Consider the following 16,873-nt stretch of genomic DNA (forward strand, 5'->3'; position numbering starts at 1 on the left):
TCCTGTCTCCCAAGACTCTTACTACTTTTCTGTCAGCTTCACTACTGGAAGTTATAGTCCTGTTCTTTTTTTTCTCATTCTTCCTAGCCTTGTGGGTTTATGCCTCTCTTAAAATATATATGTACATATATATATACACATACATATAGATATATATATGCAGGTATGTATGTATCTATGTATGTAGGCAGCAGGGAACCAATCTACCAATAAATCCCCAAAAGGCTAAAGAATCAATAGCATTATGTATGTACCACTAAAAATGGGGACAAGAAAAGGTAGGAACTAAAATAAGGAAGACTAGTTGAAAGTCTTCAGAATCAGAAGTTGAATCATGGAAAAAAAAATCTTCAAAGGAAGGTATTTGGTAGTAGCCATTTTTAAACCTGTCCACTTTATTTTAATGGGTTTTTTAAAAATGTGTTTTTAGAAACCATTTTATCAATAAACCCAAAGAAATTTAAAAGATAGGATATGATAAAAAAAATCTGTATTATGTAAACCACTAAATTGACCTGTGTGTGTCCCTGAGAATCCCAGTACAGATGTTTGCATGCATCTTTCGTATTGATCTGAGAAGTTCTTAATGGCAGAATCCAGACCTGGTTCTTTTTATCTTCTCAAGTTCCCAGCACAATATTCTACATGGTAAGAATTAAGTACTTCTTGAACCAATAAGTACTTAAGTATTAAGTACTCAAGTATTAAGTACTCAAGTATTAAGAAGAAAGAAAAAAAACAGCTAGACACCTCGGCCAGGCGACTGCCCTCTTGCACGCCAGCAAGTCTGGAGTTTTTTCTTTAGAAAAGGTGAAAGTCTTGGGGGACACAAATCATAGTTGAGCCCTGGGGTATGAGGAACAGGTACATTCATAACAGAGGCCAAGACCACCAAAGACAAAATCCTGGAGACCAAGCAGTCATCCTCTAGGCCAGTGATGGGCAACCTTTTGAGCTTGGTGTGTCAAACTTCGCCAAAAAACTGAGCATAACTCGGGTAGTGTGTCACTTTGAGGAAAAAACATTATTTCGCAAATGTTTCATCCTCAGGAGCAGCAAATGTTTCATCCTCGGCATTAGAAATGGCTACGCGTGTCAGTGCTGACACGCGTGTCATAGGTTCGCCATCACTGCTCTAGGCAGACCAGCCCAATGAAATGGTCCAGCCAGATAACCCTACCTGAAGCTCACAGCCAGCCAGCCAGCCTCACCCATGAGGAGTGAGTGCTATTCAGAAACTTTTTAGTTCTCCACCCTTACACAGCACAGAATAAGGATTATCAGACATCTGGGGAAAGGCTTCTCCAGGAGATATATAATGACCAAAACAAACAGGGAGGGGAAAAAAAAAAACATTTGGGGGGAAACAGACCACTAAGGATAAAATAACTTTTAAAAATCAGCCCTGGCAGAGTGGCTCAGTTGCTTGGAGTGTAGTCCTGTGCTCCGAAGGGTCTCAGGTTCAATTCCCAGTCAGGGAACATTTCCAGGTTGCAGGTTCAATTCCCAGTTGGGGTGTATACAGGAGGCAACTGACCGATGTTTCCCTCTCTCTCTCCCCCTTGCTCTCTCAATAAAAAATCAATAAAAACATATCCTTTGTAAAGGAGTAACAAAAATAATACAAAAAAAACATCACTACCATATTCAGAGATACAAGATATTGCAGACATGAAACAACAACATAATTTCATAAGAAGTCAAGGCAATTTTGAGAAAGTATAGCAAAAAAAAAGAACAAGAGAATTAAAAAAGAAATTTAGAAACAAGTTCAATATCTGGATAAAAAGTTCCAGAAAAGAGCACAGAGAAAATGAAGACGAAACCAAAGAATGAATTTAAGAAAATGTCCCAGAATTTATGAGTTTTCATATTAAAAGGGTCCACTAATGACCCTGAACAATGGATGAATACTTGACTGCCTTTTAGACAGAACAAAATAATAGGTCAAGAATCAGAATGGCTCCAGTCTTCTCAACTGTAACACTAAAGGCTAGCATACAATGGGACAAAGGCATAAAAATACTGGAGGAATATTATTTGAAAATTAGAATGATGCAAATATTTTAATTATTATTCAAGTAGCAAGGAAGAGTAAAATCCTTTTTGGACTTGCACTGCTTTCAGGAAGCTCCTGGAAGATGTGCTCCAATAAGACATCAAGGGAGAAAACCAAGAAAGAGAAAGTAAAAGGATATTGAGCCCTAGCTGGTTTGGCTCAGTGGATCAAACCTTGGCCTGCAGACTGAAGGGTCCCAGGTTCGATCCCAGTCAAAGGCACATGCACAGGTTGCGGGCTCAATCCCCCGTAGGGGGCAGCCAATCAATGATTCTCTCTCATCATTGATGTTTCTATCACTCTCTCTCTCTCTCCCTCTCCTCTCTGAAATCAATAAATACATATTTTTAAAAACTCTATAATAAAGAGCCAGGATGTAATGAGGGATCACGACCAAAGGCCGACCATCTGGAAGTCAGCACTGGGCTGCCATGGCCACCCAGCGCTGACTACTGCAACTGCAGGCATGGTGACCCAGCAGTAACTGCTGAGGGGGCTTTGAATCAGGCCCAGAAAGAGACCTGAAGAGAGAAGCAGGGGCTGATCTGTAGCGTCTGAGGCAGCTTTTGACCAGCACTTGCCTCTCTCTTTCCCTTCAAGCCTAGCCAGCAGCCCTGCCTCCATTTCTCTTCCAGCCTCCATCGGGGCTGCTGATCAGCCCTGCCTTTCTGATCAGGCCCTGTTGATAGGCCCAGAGACGATGACTGGCATAGAAACTGACCAATCAGAACCAAATCTGGGTGAATGTAAGGAGCCAATGGCTGCCTAGGAGGCGGAGCTTTTGATGCTGACTGGCATAGAAACTGACCAATTAGAACCAAATCTGGGTGACTGTAAGGAGCCAATGGCTGCCTAGAAGGCGGAGCTTTTGACAATGACGGGCATAGAAACTGACCAATTAAAACCAAATTGGCCAGCAGAGGAGGTCAGTTGAGGGCGAGATCAGGCCGGCAGGGGAGGGCAGTTGGAGGCGAGATCAGGCAGGCAGAGGCAGTTAGGGGTGATCAGGCAGGCAGGCAGGTGAGCGGTTAGGAGCCAGCGGTCCCAGATTGTGAGAGGGATGTCCGACTGCCAGTTTAGGCTCAATCCAGATCAGGCCTAAACCAGCAGTTGGACATCCCCCAAGGGGTCCTGATTGGAGAGGGTGCAGGCTGGGCTGAGGGAACCGCCCCCCCTCTGTGCACGAATTTCGTGCACCGGGCCACTAGTAAATAAATAAAACACAAGAGGTCCAAAAGGGGAGAGAGGAGATGACAATAAAGGGAGGTCCTAGGATTAGTTGTGTACCAGGGGGAGATAGAGCAGGTCAGAAAGTTTCCACCAAAAGAAAGATGAAACTGTAAAATATCCAATATGTCTACCGTATTTTCCGGCGTATAAGACGACTGGGCGTATAAGATTTTCCTGGGTTAAAAAGTTGTCTTATACACCGGAAAATACGGTAGTCCAATATATCTAATCCATTATATCTAATCCCATCAATATAGTCCAATATACCGTATTTTCTGGCATATAAGACGACTTTTTAACCCAGGAAAATCTTATACGCCCAGTCATCTTATAGGCTGGAAAATATGGTAAGTCTTGAAAGGAGAGAGATAAACAACTAGCATTCAAAGCTGAACTAGTGATACATAGAAAATTAAGCAAATGAAAACCCAAAATAAGGCAATTAGTAGCTATAGGGAGATCATAAAATTGTTGAAATTATCATTGTTTACTCCATAGCTTAGGTGCACACAGACTCTGTACAGTCACAATACTGATTCAGCTTAAATAAAGTCAATTTAAGGGCATATGTGATAGGCATTGGCAGAAGGTGAAAAGAGAGCTAAATTCTCATATTCCACAATAAGATCTATAGAAAATACCTGAAATACACTTTAAAAATAAAAAGAAATAGCAATATAGTCATGCACTGCATAGGATGGTAATCCCATAAGATTACAATGTAGTGATGCTGGTGTAAACAAACCTACTGGACTACCATTCATATAAAAGTATAGCACATACTATTATGTACTTGATAATGATAATAAAAGGCCACATAACTGGTTTTATGTATTTACTATACTATGCTTTTTATGGTTATTTTAGAGTATACTCATAAAAATAAGTTGGCTGTAAAACAGTAAGCTGTGTTACACTGCAGGAGCCTCATACATCTGTTTACGGGGTCTCTGAATTTGTATCATTGTCTCTTGTGCATGATTTAATCTGGTGTTGTTTTGTACAGTAACGTGATGTACAGGACTGTATTTTAAGAGCATATAGCAGTGATGGGCAACCTTTTGAGCTTGGTGTGTCAAACTTCGCCAAAAAACTGAGCATAACTCGGGTAGTGTGTCACTTTGAGGAAAAAACATTATTTCGCAAATGTTTCATCCTCGGCATGCGGCCGCCTCATCGGCCACGTGTCATCAGAAATGGCTACACGTGTCAGTGCTGACACGCGTGTCATAGGTCCGCCATCACTGGCATATAGTCTAGGTGTGTAGTCAGACTCTAACATTTAGATTAGTGTATGTGAACTCTGAAGTTCGCACAGCAAGATCACCTATTGACACTTTTCTCAGAATGTATTCCCCTAGTTAAGCAGCACATGACTGTACAGCATTTTATATACAGATAAGAAAGTAAAATAAAAAATAAGCAGTTAGGAGATGAAAATTTTGCCTTCAAGAAAGGGAAATGGGGCCCTAACCAGTTTGGTTCAGTGGATAGAGCATCGGCCTGTGGACTGAAGGATCCCAGGTTCGATTCTGGTCAAGGGCATGTAACTTGGTTGTAGGCACATCCCCAGTAGGGGGTGTGCAGGAGGCAGCTGATCAATGTTTCTCTCTCATTAATGTTTCTAACTCTCTATCCCTCTCCCTTCCTCTCTGTAAAAAATCAATAAAATATATACAAGCACAACCAATGGACACAAGACACTGGGGGTGGGGGGGATGAGGGCATGTGACAGGGGCTAGGGGAGGCTGGGGGAAGGTCAATGGGGAAAAAAAGGAGATATATGTACTACTATATGTAATACTTTAAACAATAAAATAAATTTAAAGAAAGAAAGAAATGGGGAGTGGGAAGGGACTTGCTCTGATTTATTAACAAACCCCATAGAAGTATGTGTCTAAGGTCCCAAAGTGATGAGTGTTTATGAGACCACGGCATAGTCAGGAGAGATTTAATGCAGGACGTAAAATCTGTGGTTGTGTCTTCCAATATACGGATAGTTTTCAAAAGGCAAAGCATAGCTGTGATAGACTTGAGAAATCCAGTTTAATCTGAAGTGGGCTTATAGCGTCCTGAAGCAATCTCAAAGAATGGTATGCTGACTGGTTCAGTTTAATGTACAACCAAAAAAAAAACAAAAAAAAAAAAACAGAAAGAAAGAAAAATATGTCTCCTTTCTGAAGGACTGTCAGAAGGCCCAGGTATTTTGGGGGTTCCCAATGGGCTTTTGGGAAAGATGAGGTATCTAGTCCACCCTTGAACTATTCTGCATCCCTGAAACTAAATTCCCCCATCATTTCCAGTCCATCCCTATATCACCTGATCCAGAAACCTAAGGAAAACAACCTTCATTAACTACTTGGCTCCAAACATTTTACAGCACTTCACTACTGTATTAATATGCAATGAAATAAAAATTGTCAGTATATCAGCATGAGGACATTTTTATAACACTAAAAGTATGGTTGAGACACTCTAGTTTGGGGTACATAAGAAGTTCATCACCCAGTGACTATGAGATGCTCTACCCTAAGCAACTGGAAATGAGAAGTAAAACTATCTTCTCTCTCTAATTACCTACCATCTAGCCCTGTGCCTGGCACAATGCAGGCTCTCAGTCAGCGTTAGGTGAAAAAATAAATACATTTTGAAAAACAAAACAAAAAAACAACACGAGTTAAACTAAAGAACAAGTTTTCAGATAGAGGATCATTTCAGCACAAAGTTCCTCAAGTTCCTGGTAAACACAATCACTCCAGGGATTTAAGTTCTTGTCAACCTAGCTAGCTCACTCATACACAACATGCACAGACGGAGACATGACAACTGGCATCCCCTTTAGATACTCCTCACTTCAATGTTTATATCCTAGTGGGCATGTGCTTCTACTGACCTCAATTTTAAATGTACACATTAACAGTAATGGTATTCAAATACACACTACTATTACGAGGTGGTTTGGAATATCACAAAACCTTAGGAGAGACCTTTAGAAGCCATCTCCAATTCAATACAGGAGTCTGCTCTACAATATTCCTAGTCTAGTCTATCATGTCTTGGCTACACTACTGCAAAAGCCTCCAAAATGATCCACTTCCACATTTCCCCTTTGCAGTCTGTCCTCCACCAGCGGCTAGCAGGAATTTCTCAACAGGTAAATCCAACCATGCTGCTCCTTGCTTGAAACCCTTTAAGGGCTTAGAACTACTACAACCCTTCCCCAGCCCTCAAAGACCTGCCCCACCTGACAGCCCGTTCCCTCCTGCACAAAGGGGCTTTCTTCTTTCTCCGTCCAGGGCCTCTGTGTTTGTCCCTCCTACCACCTACAGTACTCTTCCAATTCAACCTTCCTTATTCCTGGCTCCCATCTGTGTCAGATTAAAAAATGAAAACACTTGCTCAGAGAGGCTTCCTTCTTTAACATCTCTCTCCACTCAACTCTATATGGATACTTGTTTCCCTCATGCCAAATATGTAATTATTTTTTACTGGTGGCCCGGTGCACGAAATTCATGCATGGGGGTCGGGTGGGGGATGTCCCTCAGCTTGGCCTGCACCCCTCTCTAATCTGGGACCCCTCAGGGGATGTCCAACTGTCGATCCCACAGGGATAGGGCATAAACCAGCAGTCGGACACCCCTCTCGCAATCTGGGACCAATGGCTCCTAACCGCTCGCCTGCCTGCCTGCCTGCCTGATTGTCCCTAACCACTCTGCATGCTGGCCTGCTGGCCCCAAACTGCCCCCCCCTTCCCGCCTGCTGGCCTGATCACCCCCAACTGCCCTCCCCTCCTGGCCTGATCTGCCTTGGTCCTGCCACCATGGCTTTGTCCAGAAGGTCTCCCAGTCTAGTTAGCATATTAACCTTTTATTAGTGTAGAAGATTGTTTTTTGATCCATCTTTCTTTCCACATTATAAGCAAGTTCTATGAAACACAGAACTTGTCTGTCCTCTTCTTCAGGAAATCAAACAAATTAGAGTGCACTCAATCCATAGTTATCATCTGAATTTACGGATAACCCAAACTCTGTGTGAAACCTTCTACCAATGGGAGGCTAACAAAGTAACTCCCCTCAATTTTTCTTCCTGAACTGAAATCTGTTTTCCAGGTCCTAAATTTCCGGTTACCATCAGCCAAATCAAGGCTGAACTCTTGAACTTGATTTGAACTGGAGCTTAACCTTTTGTGCCTTTATTTGTGAGTTAGGAGGCAATGGACTTTCTCTCCTCAAAAAGAAACACGTCCATAAAACATCTGAGAGATTTCATCCCCTCCATCTAAGCCCATCACAGACCCCAGACTAAGAAACTCTGACTTGGACAACTTTCTGCAATGCAATTTTTGAGAACTAAGGTTCTCAAACGGGAAGGAAGACTACAGAGCAAATTCTAGAGCAGATGCTTTCACGTTGCCTCATTTAGGAGGGTGCACGGGGCGTCCATCAATTTTCAAATCTCAAAGCAACAAGGGACATCCTCGTCCAAAAACTGAAGCCCCGAGAGGAAAGAAAGAAGTTCGTCCAAGGTCACCCACTCGCCAGTGGTCAAGTCGGGACACGAAAGCAGGTCTCGGTCCCCCCAATCCGCTGCTCCTTCCACCAAAGCGCACCGGTTGCTTCCACCGCGCGCCCCGAGCGCCCGTGCTCTCGGAACCGGGAGGGAACGCAGCCCCAAGCGCAGGCCGGGGAGGAAGGGAGCGGGCAGGACGCAGCCGGGAAGGAAGGTTCGCCCTCTTCCCACTCGCGGCAGGAAGCCCGCAACACAGTCAGGGGCGAGGGGGTGCCGAGCTCGCAGCGCTCACCTGTCCGGGACCCAGAGGCGGGTGGTGCGGTCCCGGGACACGGACACAAAGGCCCCCGGCGGATAGAGGCAGCACACCAGGCCCCGCACGTCCAGCTCGTGGCCCTGGAGCGAGCAGCTCAGTCGATACCTGGCGGCGACGCTCTCCATGGCCCCGGTCGGTCGGGCGCCCGGGCCCGGACGCGAGCTAGATCAGTCGGCAGGGGCGGTGGGGTGTGCGAAGGGCCGCGGCGGGAGAGGGACTTGCAGGGCAGAGGCGCTCTGTGACCGGAAGAGCCCGAGCGCCAGTGCGGAAGGGCGGCCGGGGAGGGGCGCGCCGGGCGGGCCGAGTGACACAGCAACCCTGACAAGCACGCCGGAATTTATCATCAGCCCCGGCCCGCGTGACGCAGAGCGTGCGCGCCCGCCCGTCGGCCGAAGGGGAGCGAGGCTGCTGCCCACCTGCGCTCGGGACCGGGGGTCCGGGAAAAGCCACAAAGCTCGCCCGTGGTGCGCAGGCGCCCCAAACCCGGCCCTGGCCAAAAACCGCGTTTTTTTCTGAGCCCGGGCTGAACTGTACAGTACAATCCGGGAGGCTGGCTGGGACTACAAATCCCACAATGCCGCGCGACAGTGTGGCGTGTGCCGCAGATGCGCGAAATCCTGATATTTTAAATCTTGGTCTGCAGAGTTAAGGTTTATTGAGGGTACTTAGAGTGATCTGTTAGGGCAGCTTTCTGTGGAGTTCCCCAAACCTTTGCATAGTCTCCTGATACCTTAACAGGTTAAACGTGTGTTTTGTGTTGTTTTTTTTTTTTTAAATTAAGACGAGAGAATTTGGGGCCAAATTGGAAACAATCGCTTGCCTTAAATTCTGTGAACACCAAACTGGGGTCTTGGTAGTTAAAACATTATATTTTGTGTTAAGCATTTTAAAGATTTCAAATAGTTTCAACTCTCATGTTGATAGGGGGACTTATAATCTGATAGAGCACCTAAATTAATTTGAAAAATAATCATTTTAAATCCTAGAACACATACTTATGTGAATAGGGGGTTAAGTTTATTATATGTGAGTAGGGGGTTAAATTTTTCTTAAGTTTCCTTTTTAAGACTTGTGCAAAGCGATTAAGGAAGTGACTCAGCTGTGAATCCAGCAAGCAGAACCTATACACATGGTCAGACCAACCCACCAGGAGTCAAAATAATCATCTCATCACCTGATGATTAAGGACAATAGCTGACTTCTTTGGACCTCCAGGACTACATGAAGATGAATTCCATTCACCCTAACCCCTTCCCCTTTATAATCCTGTCCCTTGTACCTTGCTGTAAAACAGGATTTGAGTGCTTATAAGCTCCCTATCTTCTTGATTGGCTAGCCTTCTCAATAAATGCCTTATATGATTCAACCCTGCCTTCCTTATCGGACACAGCCACAGGTAGCTGGACAGGCAGCCCGAGTCCAACCGGGGGTTTCCCAGTAACAACATCTGTAAACAAATGAGAAATGCTGGATCCCCCTTCCATATCTTTAGAAGCACTGAGGGGGAGCCCTGGCTGGATTGTCTTCCCATGCACCAAAAGGTCACAGGTTTATTCCTGGTCAGGGCCCATACCCCTTTGCGGGCTTCATACCCAGTAGGGTGTATCCAGGGGACAACAATTGATGTTTCTCCCTCCCTCCCTCCCTCTCTCTCTCTCTCTAAAATCAATAAAAACATTAAAAAATATGAAAAAAAATAAAAGCACCAAGGAGGAGTCCGTGGCTGGGTAACTCAGTTGCTTAGAACGTCCTCCAGATAGCCAAGGTTTGGGTTGGATCCCCGTCAGGACACATACAAGAATCAATGAATGCATAAAAAAGTGGAACAACAAATCACGTCTCTCTCTCTCTCTCTCTCTCTCTCTCTCTCAAAAATCAATAAAAAAGCCTAACTGGTTTGGCTCAGTGGATAGAGCATCAGCCTGCGGACTAAGGGGTCCCAGGTTTGATTCTGGTCAAGGGCATGTACCTTGGTTGTGGGCACATCCCCAGTAGGAGGTGTGCAGGAGGCAGCTGATCAATGTTTCTCTCTCATCGATGTTTCTAACTCTCTACTCTTCTCTGTAAAAAATCAATAAAATATATATGTTAAAAAAATCAATATATTTTTTTAAAAAACAATAAAAGCGCTAAGGGGAGAAATATGCATAACATCAATAACCTCTCCGACAATATATGGAGTGGTTGGACAGTTAAAAGTTTGTAGGGGAAGGAATCTTTTCTTTCTACCCTTTAGGTTTTCTGCTGGGGCTCTGTAACAAAAGATTAGCAGGAGAAAAACTAAAAAGTTTGTTAATATGGCATATATTCAAGAGAAAAACTCAGGGATGAGTAACTCACAAAGGTGGCTAGAGCACCTTAACAAAGGAACAATAAATTTTTTATGTAAGCAACAAAAAGAAAAGGACCTTAAATATTTACAGACATCAAATTACGGAAAGGCAAATATATGAGAAACATATGGTAGGTAAAGATGAATTAGTAAAGTTGGTTGTGTAGGTTCCTCATGTGCAAGAAGGGAAATCTTTGAAAATTTATGTCCTCTTTTGAGGAAATAGAGGAATTTTAAAGAGCTTTTCTTGTATGCTTTTCAATTGCCTTCAGCTGAAAATAATCCTTATACCAAAGTGACATATTCTGAGGTGGCAAATTCGACTACCCTTCACTACAATGACCAAAAGGAAAAAAGGACCACTACAAATATGTTGGGATCAAATTGTACAGTTTAATGAAAATATTTTACAAACTTTAAGTGAGAACTCAGCCCCGTAACATTATTTTGTTACAGGATTCCAGGGCAGGAGAAATAGGGAAACGAAGACAGGAAAGTTAAAACAAGGCCAAACAGTATGGGCAGTTTGCAGCCAGTTTGTAACTAACAAGCCATTATCTTCCCCAGCCAAGCACATGAGAGCAAATGGTCAACAAAACCTCCCTAATGAGAGAATAAGGAACGGGAGGAGGAAAGGGGAAAGGAACAAGGGGCAGTTTTACTCCCTAAGCAGAGAAGCCAGCAGTCTCCAGACCTGGCAAGATAAGGTTGCCAGGTGTTTCTCATAATTTCTGGGAAGGCCACAACAAATTAAAAAAAAAAAAAAAAAAGGCAGGGGGTGGGGCTGTACCAAAATATTCAGCAGAGGAATTTTGAGACCTATAGACAGGAGGGTATTTAATGCCTCAGAGTCCCATCCAACCTGCTCTTCAGATTAGCTAAGATGTGTTTCATAAGCCAGATGTATAGGTTTGCTTGCTTTGCGTTTGCTTTTTTTCAATAAAGATGCATGCTTTAAATGCTTTAATAAATTGGCTTTTCACAACACAGTCAAGGTCTCTCGTGTAAATTTATTTCTATGAGAAGACAAGGATTGAGGTTGGGGACAGCCCTCTCCCACGGGCTCAGGGGGCTGTTTTGTCTGGTAACACGTCTCTGGTATTGGTGAGAGGTGTCTATAACAACTTTGTATGGCGTTGATTTTAAACTACTTTCACGCAGGCACATAATAAATTTGGAGGTAAATAATGTATGTGAGTGGGAAATAATGTGAAAAGGGCTCCAAGTCCGATGTATACACATGTTATGATGGTACCTGTGTAGCCGGACCCCTATCACCTGCAATAACATTTAAGGTCCGTCTATATGTAGGAAGACTGAAGAAAATAAACTGCAAGTTATTTTATTAGAGAGGTGCAGTATTTCTTATATTGGTTTTCTTTAAAAAAAAAACACAACACACTGATTTCAAAATAACTTTTAAAAAACGACTTGCAATTTTTTTTCAGCCATTCTCACAAACGTGAGTCAAAAGAACTCTGAAAGGAAGCTTAAAGATTTGAAGCTTCCAGTAAGATGAGGAGGAACAGAAGGCACCAGAATTGCACCCATACTTAACGCTGTATTGTGTACGCTGTGCAGTCCCAACAGGAAGGAAAACTACCTCTAACTGGATGCAAAAAGTCTGTGCAATGCTGCCTCCCACAGAATAACATCAAACAACTTTTATTGAAAACTCAACCTACTGCCCGGCTGGTGTGGCTCCGTGGTTCAGTTTCGTGACCCATGAACCAAGAGGTCACCGGTTGGATTCCCAGGCAGGGCACCTGCCCGGGTCGCAGGCTGGATCCCCAGCAGGGCGGGGGGTGGGGGTGCAAAAGGTAGCGAGTCAATGTTTCTCCATCAGGGATGTTTCCATCTCTCCCTCTTCCTTCCTCCTTCCTCTCTAAAAAATCAAAACATTGAAACAAAACAACGTATTACAAGGTAACAGACGGGAGAGTACATAGGAATGGAATAAAACTTGTGAGTACAGACCGGGCACACAATCGGAGGGGTTGTTCTGATTATTTGAAACAAAACCCACAAGGTTTTCAAATAAAATACTCTTCCCCAGTCAGCTGGCTGCCTTCCCTTCTTTCCAGAAAAGCCTGGAGTGACTCAAATCTCGCGAGAACTTTGTACTCTCGCTGGGCCAGGAGGTACTAGGAGTCGAGGCCAGGGATTGGCCAATCAGGAGGAGGGGCCTCCTCCGCCCCGCCCCCGTTGCCGGGATACGCGGAGGCGCGGAGCCTCCAGTGGTTTCAGCCCCGAGGGCCCCGGAAAGCTGCGCCGGGGTGGGCGAGTGGGCGCGTTCGTGGGGCGGACTGGTGCTCCCGGTGGTGGCTTAGCCGCGCCTGCCGACCTCCCTCCTGCCGCGCCGGCACAGGTGAGAAATCCCGAGTCCCTATCTCCCTCCATCCCTCCGGACCTAGTATCTCACCTTGGAGATGCGGATGCGCTCAAACAAAACAAGTCCGATCTCTCCGTTTTTCTGGGATTCTCGGGCCTGAAAGCGTGCAGGGAGACCTCTCGCTGTCCCCTGAGCAGACCTGCCAAGGCGAGACCAATGGGAAGGATTCAAGAGCCGCAAAGAAAAAATTCTTAGGGTTCAGAGGTTTTACTCAAAATAATAGATGTCTGTCTGCCCTTTATAGCAGAAGGGGCTTAGCAACTTCACACTTCTTGATATGTGTTAAAATGGCTGGTTTAGGGAAGATAGCGATAGTAATCACAGTTAGGAGCCCGGTGTTTTATATATGCTATCTGTAATTTTAACAGCTCTGCAAGAGAGAGGCTGTGGCCCCCTTCAGTTTTACAGCTGAGGATACACCCCCAGAGGTGGTAACTGTCAGAGCTGAAGTTTGTATCCTTTATCTTTCTGGAGCCAAAGGCCAGGCTTCTCGGAGTATGTATGAATAACCCCCAAATTAGTGGCTTTTTTGTTACTAGACCCCTCCCTTTTATATTGCCACCTAGGACTGACCTCATACTGTGCTTTTATCATGATAGAAAGCAGTGGCAAAGAAAATGAGGTAGAAATCTGATACACTGTAAATTTTATTTTTTTAAATATTTTTTTTTTTATTGATTTCAGAGGGAAAGAATCATTGATAGGCTGCCTCCTGCACGCCCTCTACTGGGGCTCCAGCGGCAACTCTGGCATGTGCCCTGACCAGGAATCCAACCATGACCTCCTATATCCATGCTCAACCACCGAGCAACACTTCGGCTATTGTACACTTTCTTAAAGTTATCAGGAAAGCTAGAGTAAGGTTGAGTAATTCTGCTGGAAACAGAGGTTTACTGTGTTAGCTTTCTTTGGGAGAAATCATTTTGACCATAGACCTGGTCTGCCTTTCAAAATGTTATTTCATAAAATTCCCTTTTCCATTTGAAATAATAATAACTCTCTTACTTTGTCCACCTAGTTCAAAATGGCAAGGAAATAGAACCATAGATCTATTTGGAATGAGAAGATTTTCAGTTTGGTGTGAACATACTAATAGGAAGTGATAATGGGATATCTGAGTAGAAATTTCTAATAAACAGTTGAAAATTTAGAATTGGTGCCCAGGTTAAAGGACACACCTGGAGACATTGATTTATGATCATCAACATAGTTAGAGTTACAAGAAAAAGGACGAAAGATTATAGAATAAAAGCAATCCAAGAAGTGGGCATGGAGTGTAGAAACTGAGAAATCATTTTAGTTCAAGAAATGATTCGTGTGTTTTTTTTTAATTGATTTCAGAGAGGAAGGGAGAGGGAGAGAGAGATAGAAACATCAATGATGAGAGAGAATCATTGATCAGCTGCCTCCTGCATGCCCCCCACTGGGGATTGAGCCTGCAACCCGGGCATGTGCCCTTGACTGGAATCGAACCTGGGACCCTTAAGTCCGCAGGCCAATGCTCTATCCACTGAACCAAACCAGCTAGGGCAATTCGTTTCTTTTTTAATAATATAATAAAGTTTTGTAATTTATAATGCCTAAATGTGGGAGGAAATTCAGAAAATACAAAGGAGAACAGAGCCCTAGTAGGCAACCAGTCTGTGTGTTTCTCTCACACCGATGTTTCTCTCTCTTTCCCTCTCTCTTCCACTCTACCTAAAAACCAATGGAAAAATATCCTCAGGTGAGGATTAAAAAAAACCAAAGGAGGACAGTTTTTGCCTGGCGCTGATGTACTAGTAGATACTGGGGACCTAAAGATGAATGAGATCCAGGGCTTGTCCTCAAGGGAGAGAAATATTTAAGCAGATAATTTCAATTGGTATGACATATACTGGGATAGAGATATGCCCAGGATGCATAGTAGCATACAGGACAAGCCTATAACTTAAAATTTAAGAAGGGGTGGTTATGGACTAGTTGTGGAAAGATTTCTAGGAAAGATAACAGGCAAGATGTGTGTTAGACAAGCAGACCAGTAAGGAGGCCAGTATAATAGTCCACCTGAGTCCATCAGACCCTGAACAGTGCTATAGGAATAGAGAAAAAGGTACATGTTAAACATTTATGAATAAATAAAATCAGTAGGGCTATGTGATTAGCTATGGGAAATAAGGGAGAGGAAGAAATCAAGACTGAGTTTCTGACTTGTGTGACTAGAAGTGTTACCAAGAGGAAGATCTGAAAAAGGAACCACAAGAGGGGAGTGTCATGGAAATGGTCTCATGTAGGAGTGGTCACCAGTAACAGATGCCATTTACATCCCTAGCTGCATTGGCAAGGGCCATTTGAATGGAATAGTAGAAATTGAGGGGATAGTGGAAATTAAAAAGGTAGAGAATAGTGGGTATAAGCTATTCTTGAGAGTTTGGCTACATAGGAATAGGATATATGGGACAGAGTTAAAAGTGGTTTCAGGATCAATAACTTAATTTTTAAGGTTAAGAAATATTAAACATAACAGACTGAAAGAATGAAGAAAGTTTAAAGATATAGGATGGAGTGGGATAATTCCAAAGAAGATTGGGGTGGGAGGAGAGGGGACAAGGAAAGGGAGTCTAATGTCCCAAAGAAGATGGAATCAGGAGGGTAAGTCAGAATAGAGATTAATCTTAAACAAGGGCGTGTACTCCAAACATGGTGGATTTCAAGTCCGAATTTTGTCAGATTAGTAGGAAATCGAGTCATCTGCTGAGAGTGGCAGGAGCAGAGTGTAGATAGGAAGATGGCTAAGGGTTGGAATCATTTAGGAGAAAAGTCGCTTGTCAAGGATAAATGAAATTTTCCTCGATGAGGGTACAGCTAAGTTTTGGTGACTGTTACTTTGCAGTATTCCAGTCTGTATAGTTATGATTTCTACCAGCCATGTTCAGTAGTCTAGGTTGGATGTAGAGGAGAATTTCTGATTTTGCCAGATTAGTTGAGGAAAGTTCAAGGATATGAAATAATTGGTGGTGCTTATGAGACACAGTAGTTTAGTGTAAAGAAGTGAAGGTCATTAATGGCTTTTTCGATGGGGAATTCAATGGACATTTCAGTGTTCATCTTATTTGAATTCCTAACAGTAATGGCCTGGCTGACCATTCTTGCTTTCTCTTGGGATCTCTGACACATACTCCTAGTTTTTCTATTTGCTTTCTTGGCCTTCATTTTTAGTCTCTTCTACCATCTCTTCAGGTAGAGTCTTGAGCACTCTTTTTCTCCATTTTCTCTCTCTAGATCAATTTCTTTAAAACTTTTGAACATGACTTATAACAGGACATACATTTTATGTCATTACAGATCAATACAAATATATGTGTAAATTTATATAAATATAACTGAAACAAAAATTTAATGAAACAATATCCTTCCTATATGTGCAGTGAACTCTTACATTTTCTATTTTATTTAATGTTTAAAACATAATCTGCCAAATTGTTCTTATAACCCCACTAATAGGTCATGATTCATAATTTAAAAAGTGTTATTCTAAAGTATCAGCCAAAACCTTAAATAATATTCTGATGAGTAAAGGAAGGGGTTGATGAACTGGGAGAGAATGAGTGAATTAAGGAAATGGTTTATCTTTAAAAAAGGCGTAGTGAGAATAAAGATGAGAAAGGGGTAGAAGAAGAGATGAAAGTCAGAGAATGAAGTATTTCACTTAAATATTTGAGATTAAGTAATTCCAGATGGTGACAAGCTCCTGGTCTGGCCATGGTATCTGAAATGAAGTTGAGATGATTGCCAAATTTAGGTGAGGAAACTGTGAAACTAGAATTTAGATATTGAATCCAGTATCCATATGAAAATCAACCAGGATGTTAGTGGGACTGGAATAGACTAAACTAGGTATAAAGACCTTACTGAAGTTGGGGGAGAGAGTAGGAGGTACCTAGATAAAAACAACCAGGAAAGATCCAAGGCAATATGGTTGTATTCCCTGGTCCTCAAAGGAAGAGAGTTCTGTTTATTTTTAAAATACTTGGAGAAAAATAATGTTTTTTGTTG

At 43.1% G+C, this 16,873-nt stretch overlaps 2 protein-coding genes across 4 annotated transcripts in view; one reads left to right on the forward strand and one right to left on the reverse strand.

Moving 5' to 3' along the window:
• The window catches only part of PLAA (phospholipase A2 activating protein), a 36,610-nt gene extending 28,326 nt beyond the window's left edge, over positions 1 to 8,284 (reverse strand). Inside the window, exon 1 of the mRNA XM_079790096.1 lies at positions 8,091 to 8,284. Within this exon, the coding sequence (XP_079646222.1) occupies positions 8,091 to 8,239 (149 nt within the window). The 5' untranslated portion in view covers positions 8,240 to 8,284. The remainder of the gene's footprint in view (positions 1 to 8,090) is intronic.
• Positions 8,285 to 12,679: 4,395 nt separating this feature from the next.
• Positions 12,680 to 16,873, forward strand: part of IFT74 (intraflagellar transport 74) — a 110,156-nt gene continuing 105,962 nt past the window's right edge. For all 3 annotated transcript variants that reach the window (XM_079790692.1, XM_079790691.1, XM_079790690.1), the window contains exon 1: positions 12,680 to 12,814. The gene's annotated coding sequence lies outside the window, so the exon portion shown is untranslated. The remainder of the gene's footprint in view (positions 12,815 to 16,873) is intronic.

The sequence above is a fragment of the Cnephaeus nilssonii genome (genome assembly GCF_951640355.1).
Source record: "Cnephaeus nilssonii genome assembly, chromosome: 14".
Taxonomy (NCBI): Eukaryota; Metazoa; Chordata; class Mammalia; order Chiroptera; family Vespertilionidae; genus Cnephaeus; species Cnephaeus nilssonii.